We start from the raw sequence: 27,919 nt of genomic DNA, 5'->3' as shown, positions 1-27,919 counted from the left end.
CATTTCAGAAAAACGGAAATTATTTTCAGAATTTGGAGATAATTTTTAGAAAATAAAACAAAAATCCGTTTTTAAATGTAAAAAGTTAAATGATTTAAAAAAATCTACGAGATTTTGAGTTTGAAGAAAATCTTTAGGATATAAGGATTTCAGAGAAACAGCGTCAGCAGGACATCCTGCTGGGCCCGCTGCCCTCGGTCTCAGCAGGTTCGGTTCGGTTTGGTTGACGATGCGCAGTTAGTGGTGCGCAGAGCCACTAATTCTGTTTCTAGAGCGGCAGAAACAGAATAAAAGATACAACTGATACAAATGTATCATTTTACTTTATTTGATAACTGAAACAGTTCGGAACCAAACAGAGTAACTTTAATAAAAACATTTTTAAATTTACTGGATCAGAAGGAACAACGTGGCTCGAATCTGCCAGAAAAATCCCAGCAGGTTCCGGACTGGTTCTGGACTGGGAGCAGTGTGGTGTTCTCACCAGTAGGGAGCAGTGCAGACATGCAGAGATGGCTTTAACCTGTTGTTTCATGAACCTTTTAAAACATGTAACAGGAAAGATTAAAACATTAAAAGTGGACCGGGTCTCGTCAGAACCAGAACCGCATCTCTTTACCGCCTCACGTCCTTCTTGGACCGGCAGGCTCTAAGAAGGTAGCTGCGGTCAGCTGGCTGATCCAGATCATTCACGTCGAGCAGCGGTCCTTTTCTCATTTCTCATGTGTTTGTGATTCTGATGTCTGAGTGGAACTCCTCCGCCCCCTGCTGGTGAGCCCACGCCCTGCAGCGGCTCATTTATTGAGGCGAGTCAAATCTTCAGGCGTTTTCAGCTTCACTCCGCCGCTTCTTGTCCAGGTGGGTCAGACACTGTCCCTAAAAACACGGGCAGGTTGTTGGGCTCCGGAAGCTTTTGATTGGTTGGCGCTGCTCCTTTGTGTGACGTCATGGGACAGAATGATGGACCTCCAGCCGTCGGGTCGTGTTCTGAGGTCCTGGAGAAGAACTGAGAATGATCCAACACGGAACACCTGAAACATTTCTGACCAATGGAGACATGCTTCAGGTTTTACAGCCTGAGCTACAGGTAGAAGTTTACCTTTATAAAGTTATCTAGTCTGAAATAAATAACTAAATGTTTAGTTTAACAAAAAGAATTGGTTCTAAAGTATTTATATTCCAAACTAAATATTTAGCCTGCTAACCAAATATTTAAGCTAACAGACTAGCATGCTACCTAATATTTAGGTTCATAGCTAAATAATTAGTTGGCAGACTAAATATTTAATTTATAGTTAAATATTTAGTTTGTAAAGTTTAGTTCCCAAACTAAAAATGTCTATTTATTTTCCAAAATAAATAGTTTGCTGACCAAACATTTATCTAACAAGCTAAATATTTAGTGAGCAAGTTAGCGTGCTAACTAAATACATAAGTTGGTAGATAAATATTTGGTTAGTAAAGTTTATTTTCCAGACTTAAATTTATGTTCCAGACAATATGTTCTTCCGAACTAAATATTCCGCTTGCTAGCCAAACATTTAGCTAACAAGCTAAATATTTTGTTAGCAGGCTAGCGTGCTTACTAAAGGTCGGTAACTATTTAGGTAACAAATAAGTATATAGCTTCCTAACTAAATATTTAGTTTTGAAGCGTTTCAAACTTTCATTTAGTCTGAAACGGTGACATTTGTAAATTAATGATGGACTTTTATTCCCCCCTGTGTCAGACTCCATAAAATAAATTATTTGTGTTTATTTGGAACAAACGGCTCCTGATGTGCAGGATATTTTAAAGTGTTTGAATTTCAGTTTACTGTAAAACTAATTCAACAGTTTCTCTGTGATTATTTCTCTCTGAACATTTTACAGTGCTGCGGACTTTTAATCGATTTGGTTCCGAACCAGATAACTAGGTCAGAACATGTTTCCCAGTCAGTGGTTCGTGTGTCTGATGAAGAGGAGGAGGAGGAGGTGCGCGTCTCCGTGCAGCCTCCGGAGCTCTGCGCAGCGCAGGGCGGGGCGACGCCGCGCAGCAGCAGCTTCATCCCGGCTGACCGACACCGACCTCCTGCTCGTCTCCGGGCCGCGGCATGGACCCCGCAGCCCGGCCCGTTTTCCTTGGCTCCCAGCAGGTCCGGTTCGGCTGAAGATGCGCAGTTAGAGGTGCGCAGCAGAAATCTCCCGCAGATCGAATCTGTGCAGAGCGTCGCGGAGCGTCGGCCGCTGCGGCAGAAACAGCGCCATTGTTTGGATGCGCAGTGGAGCGGGAGGCTCCAGGCCGGGCTGAGAGCGCTCAGAGCCGGCAGCCAGCATGCTGCCTCCGCCGCTGCTCGCCGCCCTGCTGCTCGGCTCGGTCCAGGTGGGTCAAGGCCCGAACGGACCGCGCGGTTCGGGGGCTTTGTTCAGAACCGGCCTCACTGGGGGCGACGGGGCTGAATGAAACGTGCGTGTTGAGCGTGTGCGTGTTTCAGTGCGTGAGGTGAAGGGGGGTAGATGGTCCCGTGGAGGCAGCCAGCAGCTCGTTGTCCCGCAGAAAGTGGGTCAGTCGGCTGCAGCCTGACTGAGGAGGGATGTCTGTCAGCATCACTGAGGATCACACACACACACACACACACACACACACAGAAACACAAAGAGACACACACACACACACACACAGAGAAACAGAGAGACACACACACAGAGTGAAACAGAGACACACACACACACACAGAGACACAGAGAATCTCTCTGTCCGGCTCCAAGTTCTGCTGCTGAGTGATGGTGAGACCAGAACTGGTTCTGGTTCTGATGGTGATCTGCAGACACCCTCCAGGTTCACTCTTATCTGACAGTCTGGTTTCATATTTCTGGTCCGGTATCAGAACCGTCTGAGTTGGGTCGGGTTGTCTGGCCCATCGAACCTCTTCCAGAACCGAACATGTCTGGACTTCCTGTAGCTCAGCTGGAGTCTGGATCTGGTTATGTTCGTGTCGGATCCGATTTGGTTCTGAGTGGTAAACATGAGGACGCTTCAGTTGTAGTAATGGGTGATCCGGTTCTTTGCCCAGGGTGTCAGAGTGCTGGGGGCGTGGAGGAGAACCGACCCGAAATGAAAAGGTCCACTTAAGGACTGTAGGCCCGCGGAGTCCAAACTATTTCAATGACACAGATTATGGTTGTCATAAATCTAAATCTATAAATGAAAGTTTGATTATTTTGGTCTCGATTGGAAAAAACTGCATCAACGTTTATTTAACAAACTCTTCCTGTTGGTTCATTACGCTGAACTTGGAGTATAAACCAACCTGATCTGGCCTTCTGGTTGCTAGGCAACACCTCTGGTACCCCAGCAACCAGCACAGCGAGTCTCGATTCTGTCCAGCAGGGGGTGCAGCCAACAGCTGCTCTGCTGGAGGCCCAGTTCTGCTGTGGTTCTGGGCCTTCAGGAGGGTCTCTGGAGCAGAACCAACATTGAGCCGGACGGGTCCAACTGGTTCTGCTGCTGGGGTCAGCCTGGTTCTGTCGGGTTCTACTCCTCTGTGTAGAACTGTGCTGAGATGCTCACAGATCGGGTCAGAACCGGATTAACAGAGTTTATTCAGGGTGTTGGCAGGAAACAGATCTCCCTGGTTCTGAATAGTGACCGGTTTCAGAACCGGATCAGAGAAAATCAGCTGGGTTCTGGTGCATCCCATCAATTGGACCTAAGCTGGAGAAGTCAGGAGAACTCCAGGTGGTGGTTCTGGTTCTGGTTCTGGAAGCTTCATGAAAAGTCACATGAAGTCGGGTCCGGTGTGCCCGTTTGGACCTCCTGTCCTCCTGGTACCGGGTTCTTCCTCAGCCATTGTGTTTACATCACAATGTTGGCAGCTGCTGGGAGGGGCTGACCTTTGACCCGACCCCCCTCCAGCCGGGTCCATTCAGCCGAATGGGTGCGACCAATCAGAGAGCAGAACTGTTCTCCACTTTCTGTTCGCTGAACCCAAAGGATGGACCAACAGAAATGGTTCTGGACTGGTTCTGTTGGATCCGGTTGGCTCCTCCTTCTCAGATCAGAACTGGACCGGTCGATGGAAGAACGGTCAGCTTTCAGCTTTGGCTCCGTTGCCATGGTGACCCTGGAACCAGACATAATGACCCCCGCCCCCCACCCGTCACCACTTCATCCCTGTTGCCATGGTAACGGCCAGCAGTCATGAACAGACGCGTTTCCTGCTGACCGGAACCAGAACTGGATCAGAACCGGCACATTACTGGTTCTGGGATGAGGAATCTGGGTCAGAGACAGAACCGGGTCAGAACCCGGGCCGGAGGCAGCAAGCAGACGTTGTTCAGGGAAACCAGCTGTGGTTATGTTGGGTCACATGCTGGTCCCTTAAGACCAGTAAAACCCAGAGAGATCCAGAAAACTGGGTCAGAACCTGCAGAAATGTTTCATAAGTCATGTTAGAAGCAGCTCTGATCCGGTTCGGTATCTAAGGGTTCGTGTCCGGATGGTTTCAGCAGAACCGTCGGGTTTTCAGTTTGGGAATTAAAATGTTCAGGAGTCTGTTCAGAAAGAAGAATCTGTTCAGACAACTAGGTTTTGGGTGGAACTGGTCCCAGCAGGATCCGGTCGACAATCCGGACATCCCAAGGTCAGGATGTTTTCACCGGCTGCTCAGAGGCAACCTGGCAGGAAGTAATCACCACGACCGGACCGGGAGAGACGATCCGACCGGACCGAGGTTTCTGATTCTTCTTCTCAGACCTGCTAGGATCCAACTGATGATCTGAAACATTGCAGACTGTTTGATGTTGACATAAAACTAATTTCATTTTTTACTGAATTTTTATAGGGACCCGTTCAGTGAATCAAATGTTTTCTGTTTGAGGAACCCGTTCAAGAAAGGAATCGGTTCAGAGTCAGAAAACGATCCAGTCAAAGAATTGTTGGGTAAAACCAGGAAAGACTTTCGGCCATTTTTAACCGTCACAGGAAGGAAAACTGGACAAACAAGAATCGGATCAGAAGTTTTAGGTGACAGTGTTTCACCTGCAGTGCTGCTTCAGAGTGGAGTTCCTCAGGGCTCGCTCCTGGTTACCGCTGTTTTGTAGTTTTATTTCAGAGGCCTCCAGAAAGGCTGATGGGTCGTGAGGTTCCATCGTTTTTCTGCCTTCCTGTCTGAACCTGGTTGAACTTCCTGTCAGCTGATGACACGCGGCTGTGTTTTCCAGGTTTCCTCGGCGTTTCAGGTGTCCACCAATCAGGAGGGACTGATTGTGGCGGCGCTGGAGCGCGGCGACCTTCAGGACAACGTCACAGCGTATGCGGTGCAGATCTCAGGAGAACCTCGGCTGGTTCTGGTTCCGTTCATCAACACCAGCGAGCCGCTGCTGTTCAACGCGTCTTTCCACGGCCTCTGCTACACGGTGGGGCTACTGGTCAACCTGGGACGGAGCTGGTCCCGACCCATGAAGAGCGTTCCCGTTCTCACAAGTAAGGAGCATTCCAGCTGCTCCTTTTTATGAAATATGACCACCTGATATACCAGACCTTCAGATATTATCAACATTACACTGTGTGTTGCTAGAAGTGGAGCGAAAACGTTATTTAAATTTTTTTTTAATTCCTCAGAAAACATTTCATGTTTCCATCTTCCTGTTTCCGCAGAGCCACTTCCTGTCCGTGCTGCGTACATCTCTGACTACAGAGAGGCTCCAGAAACCGGCGTTGTGTTCGACATTGACCCACCAATCAGAACCGTGTTCAGCCGGGTCAACATCAGCTACACGGAGGGCCTGGAGCGCCGCTCCATGCTCTATAAAGGTGAGGAAAACTGAAACCTGATGAAACACCGTCTGCTTGGAAACATAAATACCAGGCTGTAGTTTCTCGCCTGACCTGATGGTGGCAGTGTAATCCCCGCCAATAATATGACATGTTAATCTCCTTAGAGTCCAAACAGTCGGTTCTGAGGAACTCCAGACATGAACTCAGACGCCAGTGTTTCCTGGAAGCCCAGTTCTTCCTCATCCAGTCGGTGGGAAAACGTTCCCACTGACTGGATGATCCCAGTTTCCCCTTCAGATTATTCCTGATTCCAGAGGAATGACAGGAATCAGGCGGGTTGAAGGTGAACCGCTTTCTCCAGGTCGTCTCTTCTGTCGTCTCCAGATTTCTACAAAGGGAAGACTGTGTTCAAGCACTGGCTGCCAGGTGTGTGCTACCGGAACATCACCTTCCAGCTCATCTCCGAGGCGACGGCGCTGCAGACGGCGCTGACCAGCCACAGCGACGTCACACACAGCCCGCTGCACCACCGCACAGGTGAGCAACACTGGGTAGATACACCTGGTTAACGAAACCTGGAAGCCTGGTCCTGGTTCTGGTCCTGGTTCTGGTCCTGGTTCTGGTCCTGGTCCTGGTTCTGGTCCTGGTCCTTGTGCTGGTCCTGGTTCTGGTCCTGGTCCTGGTTCTGGTCCTGGTTCTGGTCCTGGTCCTGGTGCTGGTCCTGGTTCTGGCCCTGGTCCTGGTCCTGATTCTGGTTCTGATTCTGGTCCAGGTCCTGGTTTTGGTCCTGGTTCTGGTCCTGGTCCTGGTTCTGGTTCTGGTCCTGGTCCTGGTCCTGGTGCTGGTCCTGGTCCTGGCCCTAGTCCTGGTCTTGATTCTGGTCCTGGTCCTGGTTTTGGTCCTGGTTTTGGTCCTGGTTCTGGTCCTGGTTCTGGCCCTGGTCCTGGTCTTGATTCTGGTCCTGGTCCTGGTTCTGGTTCTGGTTTTGGTCCTGGTTCTGGTCCTGGTTCTGGTCCTGGTTCTGATTCTTGTTCTGGTCCTGGTCCTGGTTCTGATTCTGGTCCAGGTCCTGGTTTTGGTCCTGGTTCTGGTTCTGGTCCTGGTCCTGGTTCTGGTTCTGGTTCTGGTTCTGATTCTTGTTCTGGTTTTGGTCCTGGTTCTGGTCCTGGTTCTGGTTCTGATTCTTGTCCTGGTTCTGGTCCTGGTTCTGGTTCTGGTCCTGGTTCTGATTCTGGTTCTGATTCTTGTTCTGATTCTGATTCTGGTTCTGGTCCTGGTTCTGGTCCTGGTTCTGGTTCTGATTCTTGTCCTGGTTCTGGTTCATGTCCTGGTTCTGGTTCTGGTCCTGGTTCTGATTCTGGTTCTGGTTCTGATTCTTGTTCTGGTCCTGGTCCTCGTCCTGGTTCTGGTTCTGGTCCTTGTTCTGGTTCTGATTCTTGTCCTGGTCCTGGTTCTGATTCATGTCCTGATTCTGGTTCTGGTCCTGGTCCTCATTCTGGTTCTGGTCCTGGTCCTCGTTCTGGTTCTGATTCTGGTTCTGGTCCTGGTCCTCGTTCTGGTTCTGATTCTGGTTCTGGTCCTGGTCCTCGTCCTGGTTCTGGTTCTGGTTCTGGTCCTGGTCCTGGTTATGATTCTGGCCCTGGTTCTGATTCATGTCCTGGTTCTGGTTCTGGTCCTGGTTCTGATTCTGGTTCTGGTTCTGGTCCTGATTCTGGTTCTGGTTCTGGTCCTTGTTCTGGTTCTGGTCCTGGTTCTGATTCTGGTTCTGGTCCTGATTCTGGTTCTGGTCCTAGTTACTCTGATGTAATGGCGTTTCCTGTTGTTGAACAAAGATCCTGATGAGAGGTGAGATTCTGGTTCTGATTCTGGTCCAGGTCCTGGTTTTGGTCCTGGTTCTGGTTCTGGTCCTGGTCCTGGTTCTGGTTCTGATTCTTGTCCTGGTTCTGGTTTTGGTCCTGGTTCTGGTCCTGGTTCTGGTTCTGATTCTTGTCCTGGTTCTGGTCCTGGTTATGATTCTGGTTCTGGTTCTGATTCATGTTCTGGTCCTGGTTCTGATTCTTCTTCTGGTCCTGGTCCTCGTTCTGGTTCTGGTTCTGATTCTTGTCCTGGTTCTGATTCATGTCCTGGTTCTGGTTCTGGTCCTGGTCCTGGTTCTGATTCTGGTTCTGATTCTTGTTCTGGTTCTGGTTCTGATTCTGGTTCTGGTCCTGGTCCTCGTTCTGGTTCATGTTCTGGTCCTGGTTCTGATTCTGGTTCTGATTCTGGTTCTGGCCCTGGTCCTGGTCTTGATTCTGGTTCTGATTCTGGTCCAGGTCCTGGTTCTGGTCCTGGTTCTGATTCTGGTCCTGGTTCTGGTTCTGGTCCTGGTCCTCGTTCTGGTTCTGATTCTGGTTCATGTTCTGGTCCTGGTTCTGATTCTGGTTCTGATTCTGGTTCTGGCCCTGGTCCTGGTCTTGATTCTGGTTCTGATTCTGGTCCTGGTCCTGGTCCTTGTTCTGGTTCTGATTCTTGTTCTGGATCTGGTCCTGGTCCTGGTCCTGGTTCTGGTTCTGATTCTTGTCCTGGTTCTGATTCTTGTCCTGGTTCTGGTCCTGGTTCTGATTCTGGTTCTGATTCTGATTCTGGTTCTGGTCCTGGTCCTTGTCCTGGTTCTGATTCTGGTTCAGGTTCTGGTCCTGATTCTGGTTCTGGTTCTGGTCCTAGTTACTCTGATCTAATGGCGTTTCCTGTTGTTGAACAAAGATCCTGATGAGAGGTGAGATGCTTCACTCCTGCAGACAGATGCAGCCCTGATGGAAACGTTCAGGGGAAACAAGAGAAGGAGATTTGAGAAGACGGTGATTGCACGTTCCAGACCACCAGGCTGTTTTTAAACAGTTTATCAGCGTCCATCTGTGATTCCAGGCTGTGCTGTTGCTCTGTGATGATGATGATGATGATGTCAGTAGATCCTCAGATCTCCTCTCCCCCCCAGTGCCCTTCCCGCCCCTCAACGTCTCCCACAGGGTGCTGTCCCTGAGCCGCCGGGCCACAGCGGGGGTGCGTGAGGTGGCAGCCGGCCGGCGGTCGGCCCGCCGGGCGCGGGACGTCCCGCTGATGGAGGAGGCCGAGACACAGCCTGAGGAGGACATCGTCTTCGAAGAGGAGGAAGCGACTCCTCGGGTTTCCTTCAATGCAACTCAGAACGTGACGGAGAGTGTCGCCATTAGCAACGGCAGCCGCGTGGAGGAGGCGGAGCCTCAGAGCTACTGGCTGGACCCCACGGAGATCTCGCCCACTGACAAAGACGAGGAGTTCGTCAACGCCTTGGTGTCGGAGTACGAGGACTCCAACGAGCCGGGGTCGGCCATGGCGGTGCCAGCCGAGGTTCCGGTTCTGCCCACCAGGCTGCCCCCCGTCCTGCTGGAGCTTCGCTGGCTGCCCCCACGACCTCCAACCTCCTATGACGGCTTCAACGTCTACATCTACAGAGACGGTGAGCAGCAGTAGGGTCCGGTCACATGGTGGAGCGGTCCGTCTCCTGAGTGACGGGTTCTCTGACCCGCCCGACACGTGAGATCTGTGATGAACCAGTTCTTCCAGTTTCCAGTCTCTGACCTACTGGTCTCGTCTGTAGGGAACTCCACAGAGATGGCGACTGTGGACGAGAACACGCACGAGTTCTTCACAGAGCTGACAGAGCCAGGAACATACCGAGTCCAGGTCACCACACTGAGTTCGTCTGGAGACTGTGAGGCCCGGGAGAGCAGCGCCGACACCGGCTTCACCTTCTACCTCAGTGAGTCTCTGGAGAACCGGCAGGTTCGGAAACAATATGGCTGCTTAAACCTTTTTGTTTCATTTTCACAACTTTCAGCAGACGCGTTAACTCTGAGCGAACCTCCTGGATCGTCATTGATTTGTTCAGGGTGTTAAAGGTTCTGTTTGGATCTACTGTGGTTCTGGTCCTGATGGGTCCGTGTGAATCCATCCAGGTCCCAGCGGCGAGCTGTTGGAGGAGCTGCGTGAGCGTCCTCAGGGCGTCAGCGTCAGGCTGCTGGACTCCAGCACCGCCGCCGTTTCCTGGGCTCCGTCCCCTCAGAGCCACAACGGCAGCCTGGTGTCGGTGGTGTCCACCACCTGCCTGAAGCCCAGCCTGAGCCAGAGGATGGAGAACACCTACTGCAGCGAGGTACCGCCGGCCCGCCGGGCCAAACAGACACACAGAACTGCCTCGTCTGGTTGCCGTTGTTTCCTTACCCCAGTCTCTCCTGAAGCTTGTCGGCCTTGGGCTCAGAGTTACTGAACTTTTCTGTTTTCACAGGAGAACTCGACCAGTGACATCATCAGCAACCTGACACCCGGCGCCCAATACCGCGTGGTCGTCTACCACACCAACGGCCCTCTGACCAGCCCGCCGTCCGAACCAGTCATCATTGACATCGGTGAGTTTCCCTCCTACTTCCTGTTGGGCGGAGTCAGGCTGTTTTCTGTGTCCTTGCTGACTGACCAGGTGTGTTTGGCTCAGAGCCCACAGGTGTGCGGGAGCTGGCGGTGTACCCGCTGGGCCCCACGGCGGTGGTCCTCAGCTGGCAGCGGCCGTACCACGTGGCCTTCAGGAAGTACATCCTGCAGACGTTCTTCTTCAACCCCGTCACGTTGGCGTCCGAGTGGACCACCTACTACGAGATTGCTGCCACCGCCTCCGTCATCGCTACCGTGGTAACCGCCGTCTCCGGATGGTCGGCACTTAGTGATGCTGGCAGCTGCTCATCCAGTTCTGGTTCTGTTTGTCCCCAGAGAGTGACCGACCTGCTGCCCGCCTGGTACTACAACTTCAGGGTTTCCATGGTAACCTGGGGCGACCCGCCGCTCACCTGCTGCGACAGCTCTACGGTCAGCTTCGTGACAGGTACGGACCAGAACCGGTTACCGGAACCAGTTACCGGGTCTTGAACCAGCTGTTGGATCCAGAATCACTGTTCTGGTCCAGTTGGAGGTTCTGTCTAACCGGGCCTGTTCTCAGCTCCGGAGGCGCCCCACATCTCGTTGGTGGATTACTCCCAGGGGGTTCTGGTGGTCCGGTGGACCTACGGTGAGCTCTTCATCGACCTGAGCCACTCCAGGATGCTGCACTGGCAGGTGGAGGCTGTGGGCAAGAAGGGGCCACAGAGGAGATACTCAGTAGACGTAAGGAACCTGGTTCTGGTTCTGATTGGGCGGCTTGGACCTCCGTAGCGTCCGTCTGAGTTGGTACTGTTCCCCAGGTGACCCGGAACGCCATGCAGGCCAGCCTGCCGCTGCCGCCGGGAGACATCTACAACCTGACGGTGACGGCGTGCACGGAGCGCAGCAGGAACACGTCTGTTCCCAGCATCATCAAACTGGGTCAGAACCGGATCAGAACACACACACATTGCAGAAGGCTTGATTCTGCCGGCCAGGTCCGGATCCTCAGAACGGATCCGGATGGGAGGAATAAACGTTGATGACAAGAAATAAAATTAATTCATAATAAAGTTCTAAGTAAAACTAACATTGTTTAATTAAAATTTTATGGATGTTAATTATAGATGTTCAGATGATCAGATTTAAAATCTGATCATCTGAACTCTTTTCTGAAGAAATGTTAAAAACATGAAATCAGGAATAAATGTGAACCTTTGATCTGAGGCAGGTTTGTTGTTGTAGTTCTCCTTTCTGCCACTAGGGGCGCCAGAGAACTCCATGACCTGCCCAAAACCAGCAGCAGTGGACCTACAGATGGCAACTCCCACCTGTCATTCATTCATAACTTTATTCAGGATTTCCTCTGATACATGGAGGGCCAGAATTATACATACACTGCCTCAACCAATCAGTGAGCAGGATCTGGACCACACCCATTGTGATTGGCTGAAGAGCCCAAATGTCTCCGTCCAGTTGTTGGTGCTGCTTCACGTTTCAGCCCACAGCATGGTGCTGCCACTGCCATGTGTGACAGCTACAGGTAGAGGTTGTGGGCGTGGCTTCGTCCATCCAGATGGGTTCTGCAGGTCGAGGAAGTGGTTCTGGTTCTGCTGCTCCCCTCCAATAACCAAACAGGAAGTAGGTCATCTCTGGCTCAGGATGAAATGTTTTAGTTTCAGTTTTTTAGCTCAGAGGTTCTGCTGGATTCTGCCCGTCCAGCGCTGCGCATTCGGACTTGTCTGTGAAAGTGAAACAGAAACTGGCCGGGTCCACTTCCTCTTCTGCCGTCTTTAAGTGGCGCCGCTCAGAGGAAGTGGCGGCGGTCCGGTTCAGCCCGGTTCAGCCCAGCTGATGGAGTTTTTGTCCCGCAGAGCCGGCCCCTCCCCGCCTGTTGCTCGCCGTCAACGCCACGCACTCGTCCGTCACGCTGCTGTGGAGTGAGGACGGCGTGGTGGACTACTACCAGGTTCTGTGCCGACCCAACTGGGCCAGCAAGGAGCTGAAGGTAAGTAAGCCCGCCTCACACTGGATCTGGGTTCAGGACTGGGAGGGGTTCTGCTGCCGAGCGGACCCAGAGCCAGAACCAGCAGAAAGAGAAGCTGAGTGTTAAAACGGGGAAGAGATTTTATCGTCAATATTTTTTTGTTTTTTCTGATTTTCTTTATTTATCATCAAGTTTCCCCACAGAACCACAAATCTGGTTCTGATCGGAACCAATTTCTATCACATGTAATTTTTTTTTAGTTGTCTTCTTTTTTATGGTTAAAATTTTTTCACTGAATGTATTCTGTCAGATTTATTTACTGTTTTAAATAAATCTGACTAAAAACTGGATTTTTAGTTATTCCTGTTTCCATCAGAATTTAATAAAAAGTTCTGATGCTCATCTGATCCGGAACCGTTTGACCTCGGCCCATTTGGTCCAGAATAATAATCAGGACCACAGTAATCCTCAGGCCCTGGTTCTGGTTCTGAAATTCCCTCCAAGAGTTTTTGATGTGTTCTGGAACCAGATGATGGACCACAGTGCAACTGCCTGTCCTGGTTCTGCTGCCTGACCCGGTTCTGGTCCAGAAGCTGAAGGTTCTCCAGAACTTCCTGGTTAACTGGATGGATCTGAGCAGAACCTGGATCAGTTGTCAGGAGGATCTCTGTGGTTCTGGTTCTGACCAGTCAGGTTCTCTGGATCAGAACATTGATCGGATCAGAACCATTTGCCCAAGTTCAGTCAGAAGGCTCACACTGAGCATGCTCAGACCAACGGGTTGTGGTTCTGTTCTGACGTGTGGCTCCCCCTGCAGGCCGGAGAGCCCATCACCTCCACCGCTCAGGTTCTGACCGTTTCAGGTCTGGTTCCGTCGTCCAGCTACAACTGCAGCGTGACGAGCTTCAGCTACAGCTCAGCCAGCCGGCCAGCCCGCATCACCGTCACCACCGCAGGTAGGGGGCGCTGTGGAGACCTTAAACATGTTTTAACCAGATCAACACAAGTAGTGTAAAAATCTGAAAGGTGTGGTGGGCTTTTTATTCTGCTTTCCTCTGAATGCAGTCTCACTGAAGCGGTTCTGGTCTCAGAGGTTCTGGCTCCTGCAGGTTTCACCAACTCAAACTTAAGGCTTTTTAAGACCAAAACGAATGAGATTTAAGACCTGCGTTATTAAAACATGTTTAATAGAGTAAAGTTGCTGAGCTTCGCTCCACACAGTGAATGCAGGTTGACTTCGTAAGACAAACATCGCCCAGCAACTGATGATAAATGTACTTTTACCCTAAAAAACAAGCTAGCTAGATCAGTGTTTCTCAACCTTTTTTGGGCCAGCACCCCCCACCAAAGAATTTGCAGGCTACTTTGCACTGACCATTATTTTATCATTAATATTACTATCACTATTGTAGATGTTTTGATTTTTATGCTTGTTTCTGTATTTATCATCAAAAATTATTTTCTCGAGAACAAAAAAGCCATGGGAATAGAAATTATTTTCACAGGTGTCTATGAAAAATGCAATGAACATTCAAGTTAAAATCTGTAGGCCAACAGCAGCCAATCAGAGTGGAAAAAATATTCTTATTTTGTAACATTTTCTAGCTGTTAAATCTTGGATAAAATTACCAGATAAAAGATGAACAACATGCCAGTTTAAACTTTGAACTATTAGCAAACCGACTGAGCTCTGCAGCATTAAAACATGGATAGAACTGTAACTACATTAATCATAGCTCTTCTTCTCTTCTGGTGGTGCAGCTCTGTGCTGCCTTCAGGAGAATGGGACATCAGAGTATCATCCATAAAATTTCACCCACATGGCATTTACTGTGCAAACCAGAGCTTTCAGTGGAAAAACAAAAGTTCCTTTTAATGCCGTACAAATAGGAGAGAGAAACATGGATTATATCTTCATATAGACCTGTCTATTGATTATAGATTAATAGTTTTACTGGACAGAAATTACAAAGAACAAATCTGGTTCTTAATCAAATCCTAATGAGTCAAACTGAAAGTGTCATGGAGTCATCAGCCTCATGACATTAACACTGACATGAAAAATAATATTGAAGAAATACATATATAAAATCTAATTAAAATATAAGTGATCAGATATCAGATCAGATATTTATTCTCAGTACTAGATGTGGTCTCAACAAACCCATGGCACTTCATCAATATTATTTCACCTTTTATCTGGAAATAGTGTCTGTTTATTCTTGCCATACAGTCTCTGTATTAATTATTGCTCTAAAGGTCTTGCCATACCAGTTTATTCCTCTGTATTTACTTTAGTTTCTTAGTTTATTCTTGCATTTTGTTCTTCATTCATTTCTATTTAGTTTCCTCTGATTAATATTATCCTCTCCTGGTTTATTGCTGTGTCCACTTTAGTTTCTTTCCTGTTAGATTTATTTTATCATTTATTGTCCATCATTAATCTTCACTCATCACCTGCTGCTCCGTCTAATCATCATGTTTCACATCATGTGTTGATTTTTCACTGTTCAGCGTCAGATTCTCTGTTTTTATGCCATAATTCACATCTAGTTCGTCGCCCCGTTTTATGTCCCGCTTCTCCTGTTTCAGAGTTTTGTGCGTCTTTATTTTTTTTACCCCCTAAGGTGCAGGGCGGTCGGGAAGCGTATCGATGGGGAAAGGCAGACTGACATAAACCTTTTAAAACAACGTAAACAATTTCTGCATTCTGATTATTGAAATTTAAAAGTGCCGTGCTGTTCTATCACCCTCGTTTCATACCGGACCTTACAGCTCCGGTGTTAACGCTATAAAATGAACGCTCTCTATCGGGGTTTCACCATGGAGGGATTTCTTTATTTAAATGGTTCATTTTTCAGAGGGATACACAGTGAGGGTATTGTGATTTCAGCTACCAGTAGCAGGAGAACGGAGCTGCGCCAAGAAGCTAACAGAAGCTAACAAACACTGAATAGAAGAAGAGCTGCCATCGATACCGTTGCAGCCAAGCATGTTTAATGTTACACAATACAGTTTTACCAAGTTGCTCAGAGTCTAAACTGGCATTGTTGTGCATATAAGGTGTAAAGTTTACCTTCCACCAAACGCCCCCCAGAGGAATCCCAGCGCCCCCCTTTTGTAAAAATGTCCGCCAACGCCCCCTGCCGTCCTCTGAACGCCCCCTGGGGGCGGTACCGCCCATGTTGAGAACCGCTAAGCTAGAGTATATTAGCAGCTAGTTAGCATTAGCATCAGCCGCCTTGAGATGTATGCATTTGCCTTAAACAAAAATCCTGCTAGAAAAATAAACTACAAGAGATGAAACGGTGCTGCCACCACAAAATGGTAAACATTTTAAGACCAACTTCTATTTTAATTAAATGAATTTAAGACGATTTTAGTTTTTTTTCCTGATCATGTTGAGATGAGTTTCATCGACCTGCTGCAGATTAACCAACACTTCTAAACTGAAATATCTTTAAGGGAATTAGATTCAAACAGGAAGTTATAAATAAAGACTTCCTGTCATCTTCAGTTTGCGGAACTAGAATTTAAATGACTGATGACCATGTCTTCCCTGACATTAAATCCACTTCCTGCTGGACTTCCTGTGTGATTCATGGGCCTGATGATCTCACTGAGAATTATTCCTGCATTTGTTTAAATTCGCCTCATTAAAGCCAGCAGGAGGCTTTTATCGTGAAGGTGTTGAACAGGAAGAGCAGTGTAGGCTCCGCCTTCTGATAATGTAACTCTGTGTGTGTGTGTGTGTGTGTGTGTGTGTGTGTGTGTGTGTGTGTGTGTGTGTGTGTGTGTGTGTGTGTGTGTGTGTGTGTGTGCGCGCGCGCGTCTGCAGCCAAAGAGATGAACCCGAGCGTGGCGGCCATCTCGGCGTTGGCCGTGCTGAGCCTCCTGCTCATCAGCCTTCTCGTCCTCTTCCTGCTCGTCCTCCGCAAGAAACACTTGGAGATGACCAGGTGAGCCTCCGCATCAGCTCCGTCACCATGGCAACAGGAGGCAGACCTGTTCGTCCTGAGAGCATCTGAACCCTAATCCTAAATGTTGAAATGTTCAGAAAACAGGATTTATTAAAATACCGACAACATCAACAGAATGACAATAATAATTATAAAAATAATAATAATTATTATAATAATAATAATCTGATGTCCATCTGGTGTCTAAACTGGAAGGGAGCTTCTGCTACAATTTTCCCTTTTAATAATTACAACAAAAACTTTTATTTTTGTCTACTAAATCAACTATTAACGCAATATTTTAATTAAGCTGTTGAATTTCTGTATAAAGCAGAAATGATTGTAGATTTAAAACCAAAACCTTTTCCGGGTTTGTCAGATTTAAAACATGAACAGCAAAGCATAACTGAACATTTTCATCTTTTTCTAGATTTGTTCTTGTGTGAATTTGGCTCATTTCTGCTTCATTTTTCCAACTTTATTAAATGTTTGTGGCCAATTCTGCATTTTATTAGAAAGCCACTGGAAGTTTTTAGTCCTGATTATTAATAAATTAAATTAAATTAAAAACCGGGATGATTTAATTAAATACTTTTAATTTCTGTCGGATTTTGCTATCATTTGTTGTGATTTTTCTTTATTTCTACTTTTTTTTACTTGGGTGTAGATTTAAGTCTCTTCGGGTTGGTAAAGATTTTGTTTCTGTATTTATAGTTTTATTTTTGGTGTTTTATATTTTATTTTAGTTTCTGTTTTGGTCGCTCTGGGTTTTTATTTTTTATCTTTTGTTTCATGTCATTTTTTAACTTCCTTATTTAGTGAAAAAATAAAATGAAGTGAGAATAATTGCGTTGCGTAACGTGGTTTGAATTGAGCACATAGAAGCTGATTTTCCGTTATTCTTCACTTCCTGCTGACTTCCTGTTTTTCCGTGACTTCCTGTCTGATCCCGTCGCTTCGTGTTGCAGGAACTGCAGCGCCGAGACCTTCGTTAACTTCGCCTCGTTTGACCGAGACGGGAAGCTTCCCTACAACTGGTACGCTTCTCTTCTTCTTCTGCTGCTGCTGCAGGCGGTTGGGTTGCCGTTGGCGACGGGCCGCCGCAGCATCACTTCCTCATTTCACAGCTGCACACACCCAACAGGAAACAGCCCAGTGGAGGGACAGATTGATGAGGCAGATTAGGATGTGAACTTGCACCTGCAGCTTTAATGTTGTGTGTAGCCCTTTAAGACGACGAAGGCGACGATAATGATGATGATGATGATGATGATGATAGATGCTGTTTGTTGAAGATGAAGGCTCAGGTCTAATCTGCAGCTTTAAGAGCCAGTTGTTCTTTCAAATACCTAAAAACAGAAATGAGAGCAGTCCATTAGTTATCTTTTCAAAATAAAAGCCTCTGAGTCGGTGCTGTGGCTGAAGGTTCTGGTTCTGATGGTTAATATAAGAGCTGAAAGACAGTCAGTGAAGGCAGAACCCCATCACTAAACATTTCATCAGGGTGTCGTGCTCTTATTGTGAAGGGCAGCTGTGTTTCTGTGAGGAAGAGGAGGACGAAGGTGATTTCAGTCAGAACCAGCCAAGGACTGGATGGGTCCCATTGGATCTGTTCCAGAGAGCCGACCAACATTTACTTGAACTATTCCACAGTAATGCTGATTCGGGTTTTCTGGTTCTGGTTGACGGTTCCACTCCCAGTCTGCCTCTGCTGCTTTATGACGCCCTTCCCCCCCTCGTTGCTGAGCTCATCGGAACCGTCACGGCGCCCGGGCAGGGCGTTGTGGGCGGAGCCAGCGGTGATGTCATGGCTGTTAAGTGAGGCAGCAATGCTTTAACTCTGCACTAATTGAAGCCTCTTTACTAATGGAGCTCCATGTTTTGTCCTCCCTGTCGCCCCCTGGTGTCTGTTCTCTTTATTTTCTCTTTTTGTGTCTGTTTATTTGAACCTTCAGGCGAAGAAGCCTCTTTGCCTTCCTTACCCTCCTGCCTTCCTGCCTTTGGACTGACTATCTTTTGGCTTTTTATATTAATCCGTGGTAAGTAAGCGCCTGCTGCACTTTGGGGCATGTTCACCCGCCACAGTCCATCGCTCACAGTTTGAACTCAGAGACGCTCAGATCAGCCTGGTGTGTGTTAATTCTTCCACAGACTCTTGGAGTCCCTCATGGCTCTGAACCAGGAACTGGGTTTTCCTGACGCCTCGTCTAGAAATCTGTGAATGGAGGAAATGAACTCCATGGTGTTCATCAGGGCTGCATTCTTGGCCCTCAAACACGTTTATCCAGAAGTTTTTACCGTTTGCTTTTGCTTCATGGAAACCATTGAAACAGCAGGAGTTTACTTTTCTCTGCTGATCAGTTTTCTCCAATAAAAACAAACTTTTCTATATAATTGTAACTTTATAAATTGGTGATTTGGATGTTTTGGCCATTTTTCAACAGATTTTTCAAGAGAAAAGTTTAAATAACCTGAAGTTTTATCATTGTTTCTTTCATTTGGCTTTTTTAAGACCAGCAGAAACGACTTCATGACGTGAGCCAGTGCGTTCCTGTTGGATCATTTGCTCAGTATTTCATGATTTTCTGAAAATATCATGTAAATCCTGATATTTTTGTGGCTGTTCAGACACACCAGACTCTGCAGCGTCGAAATTCCTCCCTCTGGAAAGCGTTAGCATCGCGCTGAACTGTGGCGGATCGCTCCGACACGACGGCGTCCGCAGCATGATGCTGACTCTGCTTCGCTGCATGCCGTCAGTCACTCAGTAGCTCAGGCTCTGTAGATATGCATGATCCTGGTTTCTTGTGAATCCAGAGGCATTTCAAAGTAAAAGCATGAATGGCTTAGAGTAAAGTCCAGCCTGATGGAGCCGGTGCCAGGCAGGTAACGGGTTCGGCCGTCTGCACGGTGGTGATCTCATGTTTGGCTTCTTCTCTGAAAGGTATCTGGAAGCCTGTGGCTGAAAAAACGTTTCAAGAAAGAAATTATTTTCTCATATTTTGTTCTGATGAAACATTTAACCGACTTGTTACCGTGATAATTAAACTTTTTTTATGAACTAAAATATAGCTAGAAAGTATAGATTTAAAATTCTGTTTGTAAAAATCAAAGAAAAACAAATCTGTTCCCAAATTCAACTTTTTAGTATAAATGAAAGTGTTTTATGATGTAAAAGCAGACAGATGGAAACTTGCAGCCACAGGCTTCCCGCCTGTGTTTCTACCGTATTTCCTCTAATAGAGGGGATTATCCCACAAATACATCAGATTTTTCACAGTTTTTATTTTTTAAATTAACTTTACATTTTTTATACTGAGATTTTATCAATGCAGAATGCAGAAAATCTAAGATTAGTAAATTATAAAAGCATCTTAACGATAAATTTATTAAAATTGTGCAATTGAGTATTTTTATTTGAAGAAAATATCGTGCTATAATAAAAAGAACCTCGGGAATAGTAAAATGATATTTTATTTAGAGGAAATACGGTGTTAAACCTCCAATAACCCACAGGACTCGTCTGTGCAGCTGCTGTTTTACACAGTTCAAAGGAAACCATGGAAACGGATCAGAACCACCTCACCGGATTCTAAAGTTCTGATGATGAAAGTCCAGTAAATTCTGGTTCCACATGAACCTCTGAGCTGCAGCAGAAAAAACTTTATGAAGAACCAAAATATTCACCACAGTAAAGTTAGTGACTGTGAAGCGCCAGCAGGGGGCGGTGCTGCTGCACAGACGGTCCTGAGCTGCTGCTGCTGTTGGTGGTGGTGATGATGATGATGATGATGATGTTTGGATTTCACGCTCTTTGTGTTTTTAGGAGCAAAACGGCTTTAAAGAAACGAAAGCTAACCAGGTAACCAAGTCCTGAAGCTTCAGCCATCAGCTCCACCCTGACCTTTAACCCTGACCTTTAACCTTCACCCATCCGCTGCTCCATCCGTCCTTCACTCATCCCATCTAATCTGGGAGATAATCCGTCACTCCTTCATCCCAGACTGATCTCAGAAACAGGAAAGTGTCGTTAATCTGGATCGGGTCCAGAATCGGCGCCATGTCAGGTCGGAGAGGTTCTGGTTATCTCCAGTTTGGGAACAAAAGCAGGAAGTTGATCCAGTCTGACATTCCTCCTCCTGGAGAGCAGAAGAACATCCGGAACCAGCAGCTGGACCGATCCACTCCTACGGTTCTGCAACAGAACCTTCGTCCTTCACCAGCTGGTGGTAGAGGTGGTATCATGCTGTGGGCTTAGATCTTCTCTGAGGCAGGAGGGCGTGTCCTCAGCAGAAACCGTGCCCCATTGGACAGCTGAAAACGTCCGGACCAATCAGGAAAATCCTGTTTCTGGGACCTGCCGGTTCTGCTGGTTCTGATGAGGGAGCAGAACATTTTCCTGGTGTGGTTCTGGAAGCCCAGACTGCTTCATCCCAGTCAGAACAGAACCTTAACAGAACATTCTGGATTAGAACCATTTGACTGTTCTGATCCTGCTCTGGGTTTTCATTGGCTGTCAGCCGTTCTGATGTTTGGCGGTCTGAGGGGCGCCACTGAACTCAGCCGATGCTCCAGTCATTGAGCTGCACCTTTGGGTCATTATGGTTCTGTTGGGAGGTTCTGGTTTGGGAAGAGGAGGCTGGAATGTTCTGGGTTTTGGACCCAGTGGAGCCAGACTCTGAACCCTGAGCTCCAGCATGAACCGTCAGCAAGGGCGTAGGTTCGGTCTAAGTTTTGGTGGGGACCTTGACACCCCCCCCACAGTGAAATGCCCAAGAGCACCGTACATTTTTGAGAAGGGGGGGAAACCACATTGGCTTAATAACCCCTCCCCCCAACCATAACCATATCATACATCTTGTGTATACAACCAGATACAGTCATACTCAGCAGATCAGTTCAAGAACACTTTACTTTTTCCTTTACAAAATTCAGCAAACGTTACAAGTAAGATCAAAAGAAATATCCTCTGGATACAGCAAACGCAATTGCAGATAAGAAGAAATCAATAATAAAATAAAAAAGAAAAAATATTACATAATTAACAGACCTATTCTACCTCACATTCAGTGCTGACCTTACTAAACACCGGACTTTACAACAAATGCGTTGCGTGATAGATATCTAACTTATGGGTCCACTCACTGTACTTACAGCCGACGTAGCGAAATAACTTCTAATGTCTGTCCTTTTCTTTTTTTGGTGGCGACATGGTCTCGGAGACTCAGAAGGAGACGCGTGTGCCCAGCTAGCCGCCGCCTTTTGCAGCTAATCAAAGAACGTCCGACGATTCAACTGACTCCCCCTCCCCCCACCCCCCCGACAGCACCGTTCCGACACGGTCTCGGAGGCTCATAATAAATGTCAAACTAAGAAGCTTCCGTTCCGCGCACCGCCTGTTGCTGCTAATCAAAGATCGTAGATCCACGTTCTTTGAGCCAATATGGCAAAAATTGGTCGGGACTTTTTCATATCCCGTGAATATTGGTCGGGACATGTCCCTACCGTCCCTACCCAAACCTACGCCCATGACCGTCAGGATGAGGATGAGGATTAGATTAGGATTACTGATTTCCTCTGAGCGCTCCCAGGTAGCGGTTTGGACCGGAGGTCAGAACTTCTCAGAACCGTCTGACTTGGTTTGTGTTTGCAGCCTGGTGCAGCTGGACGACTTCGAGGCCTACTTCAAGGACATGAGCAAAGACTCCGCCTACAAGTTCTCCCTGCAGTTCGAGGTACGACTTGGAGACGTCCTGTCCTCCAGGGGGAACCGCCGGGCTGCGGAGCTGGATGGGTTTAGAAACGGGTCGGTTCTCCATCAGAACTGAAATCTGCTCTGAATGTTTTCTAGGAGCTGAAGAGCGTCGGCCTGGATCTGACCCATGATGCCGCCGACCTGCCAGTCAACAGGCCCAAGAACCGATACACCAACATCCTGCCCTGTGAGTCCGGACCCGGTCTGAACCCGGTTCCAGATCCAGACCGGGTTCTGCTGAAGTCTGACAGCATCTGTAGTTCATCTCCTGACTAACTACCCTCCTCTCTCAGATGACTTCAGTCGGGTCAAGCTGGTCTCCATGCACAATGACGAAGGTGCCGACTACATCAACGCCAACTACATCCCTGTGAGTATCCACCGGCTCCGCTTCCTCTCCCAGAACTTCCACAACACCAACGGCTCTGTCCGCCTCGGCCCAAATGCAGAAACCTTTATATTTAATGAGAAATGCACCTCCACAGCTGGCCACCAGGGGGAGCTGGTGGTTCATAGATTGAAAGAGAAAGTTTCATCTGATGTTCAGAATATCTCAAAGAGCTTCTTATAAAAATAACCAATAAAACAGAAAAAGGAAAAGACGAGTTCAGAGAGAAGACAGCCTGGAGGCTCCGCCCTCTTTAGCTTCCAGGCTAGCATGCTGCTCAGCTAGCAGGACCTGATCACATGATCTGACGGCTCCTGTTAGGTCTCTGAGTGAAACCTCTGTAGCTCAGGAACATGTTTAATGTCTCAGCATCAACTGCGTAGAGACAGAAGCCAGAACCCGAGCCAGAACTCGGGCAGAACCAGAACTGATGTTTGGACCTGCCAGGCGAACGGTACTGATGAGACTGAGCCATTAATGAGAGGAGTACGGGTGGCGCGTTGACGGTACCAGAACGACCCAAAAACAACAAACGGTCCAGTTCTGATTTACAGGAACCAGCAGGTTCTGATCGTCTGAGGTTCAGGTTCCAGAGCTGAGGAACAGAGAAGCTAAATGCTGCCTCACCTGGTTCTGGAAACACTGGATCAGCAGGTCTCTGAAGTCCTGAAGGGTCCATATGGTTCTGACCGGACCAGGAATCCCAGAGAAATGATCCATAAAGCCCAGTTATGGCTTTTTAGGCCATCATAAAGTTTAAATTCTGTTCTTCCTGTTTAGACAGGAAGTCTTTATTCTGCTTATGTCATAAAGGTGTAAAAAGGCAGATTTATTGGTGCTATGTTTGTTTAGGACCCAAGTCATAAAACAAAAGCAGAAGTTGTTTTGTATTGCAGATAGAAACAGGAAGTAACAAATAATTCTCTCAGCTGGTTTAAAATAACGGCTGAAGTTTCTGATTATGACAAAAATCTGAAACTGATATTGGATCCTGATTGGCTCCTGATTCAGTCGTCCCAGAAACTGTCCTGGTTCTGAAACCGTCTGGATCTAAAGAGCAGTTTGGTTTTTCTGACATTCTGAGCATTAAACATCTGAGCTGACTGTTGTGCTCCTGATTCTGTTCCAGTTCCTGTCATCCGGTTTCTGTTTCAGGGATACCGACATTCCAAGGAGTACATCGCCACCCAGGGGCCACTGCCGGAGACGCGCAACGATTTCTGGAAGATGGTTCTGCAGCAGAAGTCGTCTATCATCGTCATGCTGACTCAATGCAACGAGCGCCGCAGGGTGAGCAGCCGGTCCGGTTCAAATTCACGTCCTATTTATTAGAAACATTTCTGGTCTAGGAACAGCGTCACTAGATGGCGCTGTTCCTACCAGTATGTCTTAGTTCTACAGTCAAATACAGGCTCGAGTCTGCCCCCTGCTGGCTGGTCCTTGTTAGTGAAGCTCAGTGTTTATTCTGCCCCCTGCTGGCTGGTGGTTGTATCTACATTTTCTGCTCCTCCCAGCTGATGTTTTGGTTTTTCCAGGTGAAGTGCGACCACTACTGGCCGTTCACAGACGAGCCGGTAATGTACGGTGACATCAGTGTGGAGATGCTTTCTGAGGAAGGCTCTCCAGAGTGGATCATCAGGAAGTTTCGACTTGGATATGTGAGTCGTCTTCTCCTGCAGGACGTGGCTTTAAAGGACCGATCAGAAATGCTATGACTCTCTGCCTCCCCCTGCAGGCGGACGAGACCCTGGACGTCCTCCACCTGAACTACACCTCGTGGCCGGATCACGGCGTTCCCACGGTCAACGCCATCGAAAGCATCCTGCAGTTCGTCCACATCGTCCGGCAGCAGGCCAACAGGACCAAGGACCCCATCATCGTCCACTGCAGGTCGGTCAACAACTGGTTCCAGAAGGTCCGGTTCTGGTTCTGATGTCATATAATCAGTCAGGTGACCTTGCAGAACCGGGCATATTAGAAACCAAGAAATGTTTAGCGCTGGAGGTCGTTGGTTCTGCTGGAGACCCGTTAGATCCCAGCTGTTTCTGTTTCAGTGCCGGCGTGGGCAGAACCGGGACCTTCATGGCCCTGGACCGCCTGATGCAGCACATCCGGGAACACGAGTTCGTGGACATCCTGGGTATGGTGTCGGACATGAGGTCCCACCGGCTGTCCATGGTCCAGACCGAGGTCAGGACGAGTCCGGGCTTCAGCACCCAACACACACACACACCCTCTGCCACAATACAGACCGTGTGTGTGTGTGTGTGTGTGTGTGTGTGTGTGTGTGTGTGTGCAGGAGCAGTATGTCTTCATCCATCAGTGCGTCCTCCTGATGTGGCAGAAGAAGAAGCAGCAGTCCATCACATCTGATGTCATCTATGAGAACTCCAGCAAGACATAATGAGATGTGAGTCCAAGTCCAGGGAACCTTCGGCTGGTACCGGTACCAACTGATTTAGAACCGGGTACAATCAGAACTGGGCTCAGAACCACTTCCTGCTGCTGGTTCTTGGTCCGTCCTGACAGGAAGTTTATCATTTAGCTGGTTATTCAGGTTAGTTGATTGAATAATTGGTAAAATGATTGGTTGGTTGGCTGGTTGCTGTTTTCTTTAGTCGTGTAGTTTGGATATCGACCAGTTGGTTGAATTTTGGATTTTTCCAGCTGAATGTCGGATCCTGAGCGTTCCCAGCAGATCCATCCTGAGGTTAGCATCATACTAACTGGATGCACCAGTTAGCATCCGGTGTGCTGACCAGGTTCTCCTCTGCACTGCTCGTTGTCTTGCAGGCAGCAACAGCGGTGGCGGCACTTCAGGCATCCATTCTCTGTAGAAGATGACCCACTTCATCATCAGAACCAGAACATGACAGAGTGACCTCTGACCCCGGCTTTTCTTTGACTCGGTGTCCTGTCGTTTGATGGAGTTCTGCCTTAAGGATCTTTCACTGACTGACCAGAACCAGAACTATTCATGCTGTTTCCAGTGACCCACCATGATGCAGGACCTCTGACCTCTGTTGGTCTGAGTCAGCAGTTTTCCATTTGATGTCGTTTTTTTTTTATCTCAGGATTTGCTGGAAGCCTGCGCACCGACTTCCATTGCTTTGTCACATTTAGTTTCTGCCTCAGTCAGCGCTGGCGGTTAGCAGGACGCTGATTGGACACTGCCATTAGAACTGATCCCAGAGCTGCAGAACCCCCAAACACAGGAAGAGAACGGCCAGGTTGTTTAAGACTGGGAGGACTGGGAATGCCGCAGTTTAACTTTGCACTGAGGCGAAGGGAAGAACGAACCTGCGGAGCGATGGCTGCGTTTCCATCGCTTTGCTTCAAACCGAAGAAGAGCTTCAGCACCGGCAGCGATGCTTCATCAGAACCGGAGCACATGGGCTTCAGGAAGAGGGAATTCTGGGAATTTCCAGGCAGCAGATCTAGTTTGGAGACAAAGGCTCAAACATCTGATCAGAACAGCAGCTGGAAATCAGCTGCTGGCTGAACCTCCTCCTTCTTTCTGTCTGACCTTTGACCCTGCAGCTCCCCTGGACAGAAACGATCCGCCAGAATAAATCCAGTCAGCTTTCAGGCAGATTAAGGGATTAAACTCAATGCTCCAAAAATCCATTAAACACTAAGTAGCTCATCATTGGTGCGTCTGGATTAAATAATCCCAGATGTTTGTTTTCTCTAAATCTAAAATTCAAGTTTAAAGTCAAAATGTTTAACAAGAAGAAAAGACCAAAACATCTTCACCGCCTTAAACCAGGAAGCTTAAGGCGATGAAGATGAAACCAAGTCAGTTTGATGAAAACGTCTCTGGGATCAAAGCTTAATCATGCTGTTCTCATCTTTAACACTAGGTGGCAGTAAATGTTACTCATTATATCTGTAAATCTGGAATGATCAAATATCTGTTTATTTTAATTCACAGAACATACTGGAGAAACATATTTTTAAAGTGAATATAGAAAAACTAAATTATTTTTGGAGTTATAAAGACCTGGTGAGTAAAATTCAGGAATGTTTGGCGCCCCCCGGTGGCCGTTCTGTGAAGCGTCTGCTGTTTTTTCCATATCAAGTTTTGGTTTTTCATCTTTGTTCTAATTTTATGACTTGAAGGTTGGAATCACTCTGGATCTCCGCTCCATGACTTTAGAGAATGTCTCCTGAACAGAGGCGAGCTCGCCGAACCCAAACTATTACTCTGCATTCAGGAAGTGCACGGTGTCGTCAAAATAAAAGCTCAGCTTCTCTCATCATTGCAGTTTTCAGCTTCAGAAACTAAGAGTTTTGGTTTCCGTGGCCTTATTTTAAAATCTTTTACTTCTGATGAAACTATACTGACAAAATCTGTTTTATCAAAAGTACCATTTTTCATTTTTCTTATTTTATTAAAAAAATTGATCTTGGTAAAAATAGAACTATATCCCATTATTAATGAAAATGTTTCATTTAAAGAATCAGGAGTTTTTCATTTTTATATTTTCATGCTGATAACTTGCTGGAGTTCCACATATTTATAATGCACCAGTGTTGATGCTGTAATGTCAGCTTTGTGTTGGTATTTAGATTTTGACAGCTGTTTGGTTACAAGTTCAGACTGAACTTTATTACATGTGGAGCAGGAATAAAACAGAGAGTGAAGCATTTTGAGGACACCGTGTGTTTTTGTACACAGATTTTAGTGAATGTGGGAGTAAAGAAAAGCACAGTTTCTGTTGAGCAGCTTGGTGTTGTGGCCTTGTGGTTCCTCAGTCTGCTTATGGCTCCATTTCACTGTTAGATATCAGATGAACTGTACATAAAACTGCTGATTAAACTGCTCGTTATTGCTCAGAACTTCTTGTGAAACTTGCTTTAGGCTTTTTTTCTAAGGTTGTAAATGTAAATCTTCACTCTGAGGACTTTGGGAACTCTGAACATTTCACGGTTCTTTCTCTTGCTTAGTGTGTCCAGTCCAAACTTGTACGTCGTTGGTGCCATTTTTCTTGTGCATTGTGTCACTAACAGTTTGACTTGAAACTGTCACAGAATTTTAATGTGTGTTCAATTAAAATGTTGCAGATATCAGTGTTGTCTTATTTTATCAATACTGAGAAAAAGTTCTGCTGTTTTATAATTTAGTTTCTGAAGCTGGAACACAGGAAGGTTGTGCAGAATGAAGCAATCATTCTCAATTAAATGTGAGAAATTGAAAGACTTAATCCGATAGTTAATAAATAAGTCTTCACATTATAGAGACCCCAAAAACACACTGCAGTGTTTTTATGCTCATATTATACTGTCCTATTTTAGACATAATAATATAGTATATGCCATTGTACCTGAACTTTGACGTCATGATAAACTATTTTACTTCATTTTCTATATCTTATTTCACCTATTTTTTGACATCACGGTATACTATCTGCCATTTTACCTTTACCTCAATTTCGAAGTCATACTATTCTGTGTCATTTTCTCATGTTTGACATCGATGTTCACTATTTACCTCATTTTTGTCATAGAATACTATGTTTAATTTTAGATCATTTTTTACATCATATGCTTCATTTTAGCAAACTGTTTATTTCATACCCCATTTTGGATGTCATAGTATTGTATGTCATCAAAAATGTGGTAAAAGGACACAGTCATAGTAACA

At 47.0% G+C, this 27,919-nt stretch overlaps 1 protein-coding gene across 5 annotated transcripts; it reads left to right on the top strand.

Annotated features, from left to right (window-relative positions):
* Positions 1-33: 33 nt before the first annotated feature.
* On the top strand, positions 34-27,342 carry ptpro (protein tyrosine phosphatase receptor type O). 5 transcript variants are annotated; one of them, XM_088003338.1, is made up of 28 exons: positions 34-1,087; positions 5,203-5,464; positions 5,639-5,794; positions 6,143-6,295; positions 8,733-9,233; positions 9,375-9,536; positions 9,733-9,929; positions 10,062-10,182; positions 10,266-10,459; positions 10,538-10,649; positions 10,764-10,927; positions 11,005-11,125; positions 12,058-12,191; positions 12,988-13,126; positions 16,009-16,129; positions 17,098-17,166; positions 18,085-18,168; positions 19,956-19,991; positions 21,783-21,864; positions 21,981-22,071; positions 22,178-22,254; positions 23,428-23,562; positions 23,808-23,930; positions 24,008-24,162; positions 24,327-24,462; positions 24,572-24,682; positions 24,940-24,982; positions 25,066-27,342. In XM_088003338.1, exons 1-26 carry the CDS (start codon positions 1,013-1,015, stop codon positions 24,674-24,676), a joined length of 3,705 nt encoding a protein of 1,234 aa, XP_087859464.1. In that variant the 5' UTR covers positions 34-1,012; the 3' UTR covers positions 24,677-24,682; positions 24,940-24,982; positions 25,066-27,342. The 5 variants fall into 5 exon arrangements, with proteins under 5 accessions (XP_087859464.1, XP_087859463.1, XP_087859466.1 ...); XM_088003337.1 differs by lacking the exon at positions 24,940-24,982; XM_088003339.1 differs by lacking the exons at positions 34-1,087; positions 24,940-24,982 and adding an exon at positions 1,899-2,362.
* The last annotated feature ends 577 nt before the right edge of the window (positions 27,343-27,919 follow it).

The sequence above is a fragment of the Poecilia mexicana genome, unplaced genomic scaffold (genome assembly GCF_051168715.1).
Source record: "Poecilia mexicana isolate PSO_F unplaced genomic scaffold, ASM5116871v1 scaffold_23, whole genome shotgun sequence".
NCBI lineage: Eukaryota > Metazoa > Chordata > Actinopteri > Cyprinodontiformes > Poeciliidae > Poecilia > Poecilia mexicana.
Note: the sequence above shows the minus strand (reverse complement) of the source record. Positions and strands in the feature narration are given on the sequence as shown.

What these genes read in the sequence shown, in the direction of transcription:
- ptpro (XM_088003337.1), top strand. Translation starts at nt 1,013, where the DNA reads ATGATCCAACACGGAACACCTGAAACATTTCTGACCAATGGAGACATG. An exon ending in CCTCCGTCATCGCTACCGTG is followed by an intron (nt 10,460 to 10,537) that starts GTAACCGCCGTC and finishes GTTTGTCCCCAG; the next exon opens with AGAGTGACCGACCTGCTGCC. An exon ending in TGTCCATGGTCCAGACCGAG is followed by an intron (nt 24,463 to 24,571) that starts GTCAGGACGAGT and finishes GTGTGTGTGCAG; the next exon opens with GAGCAGTATGTCTTCATCCA.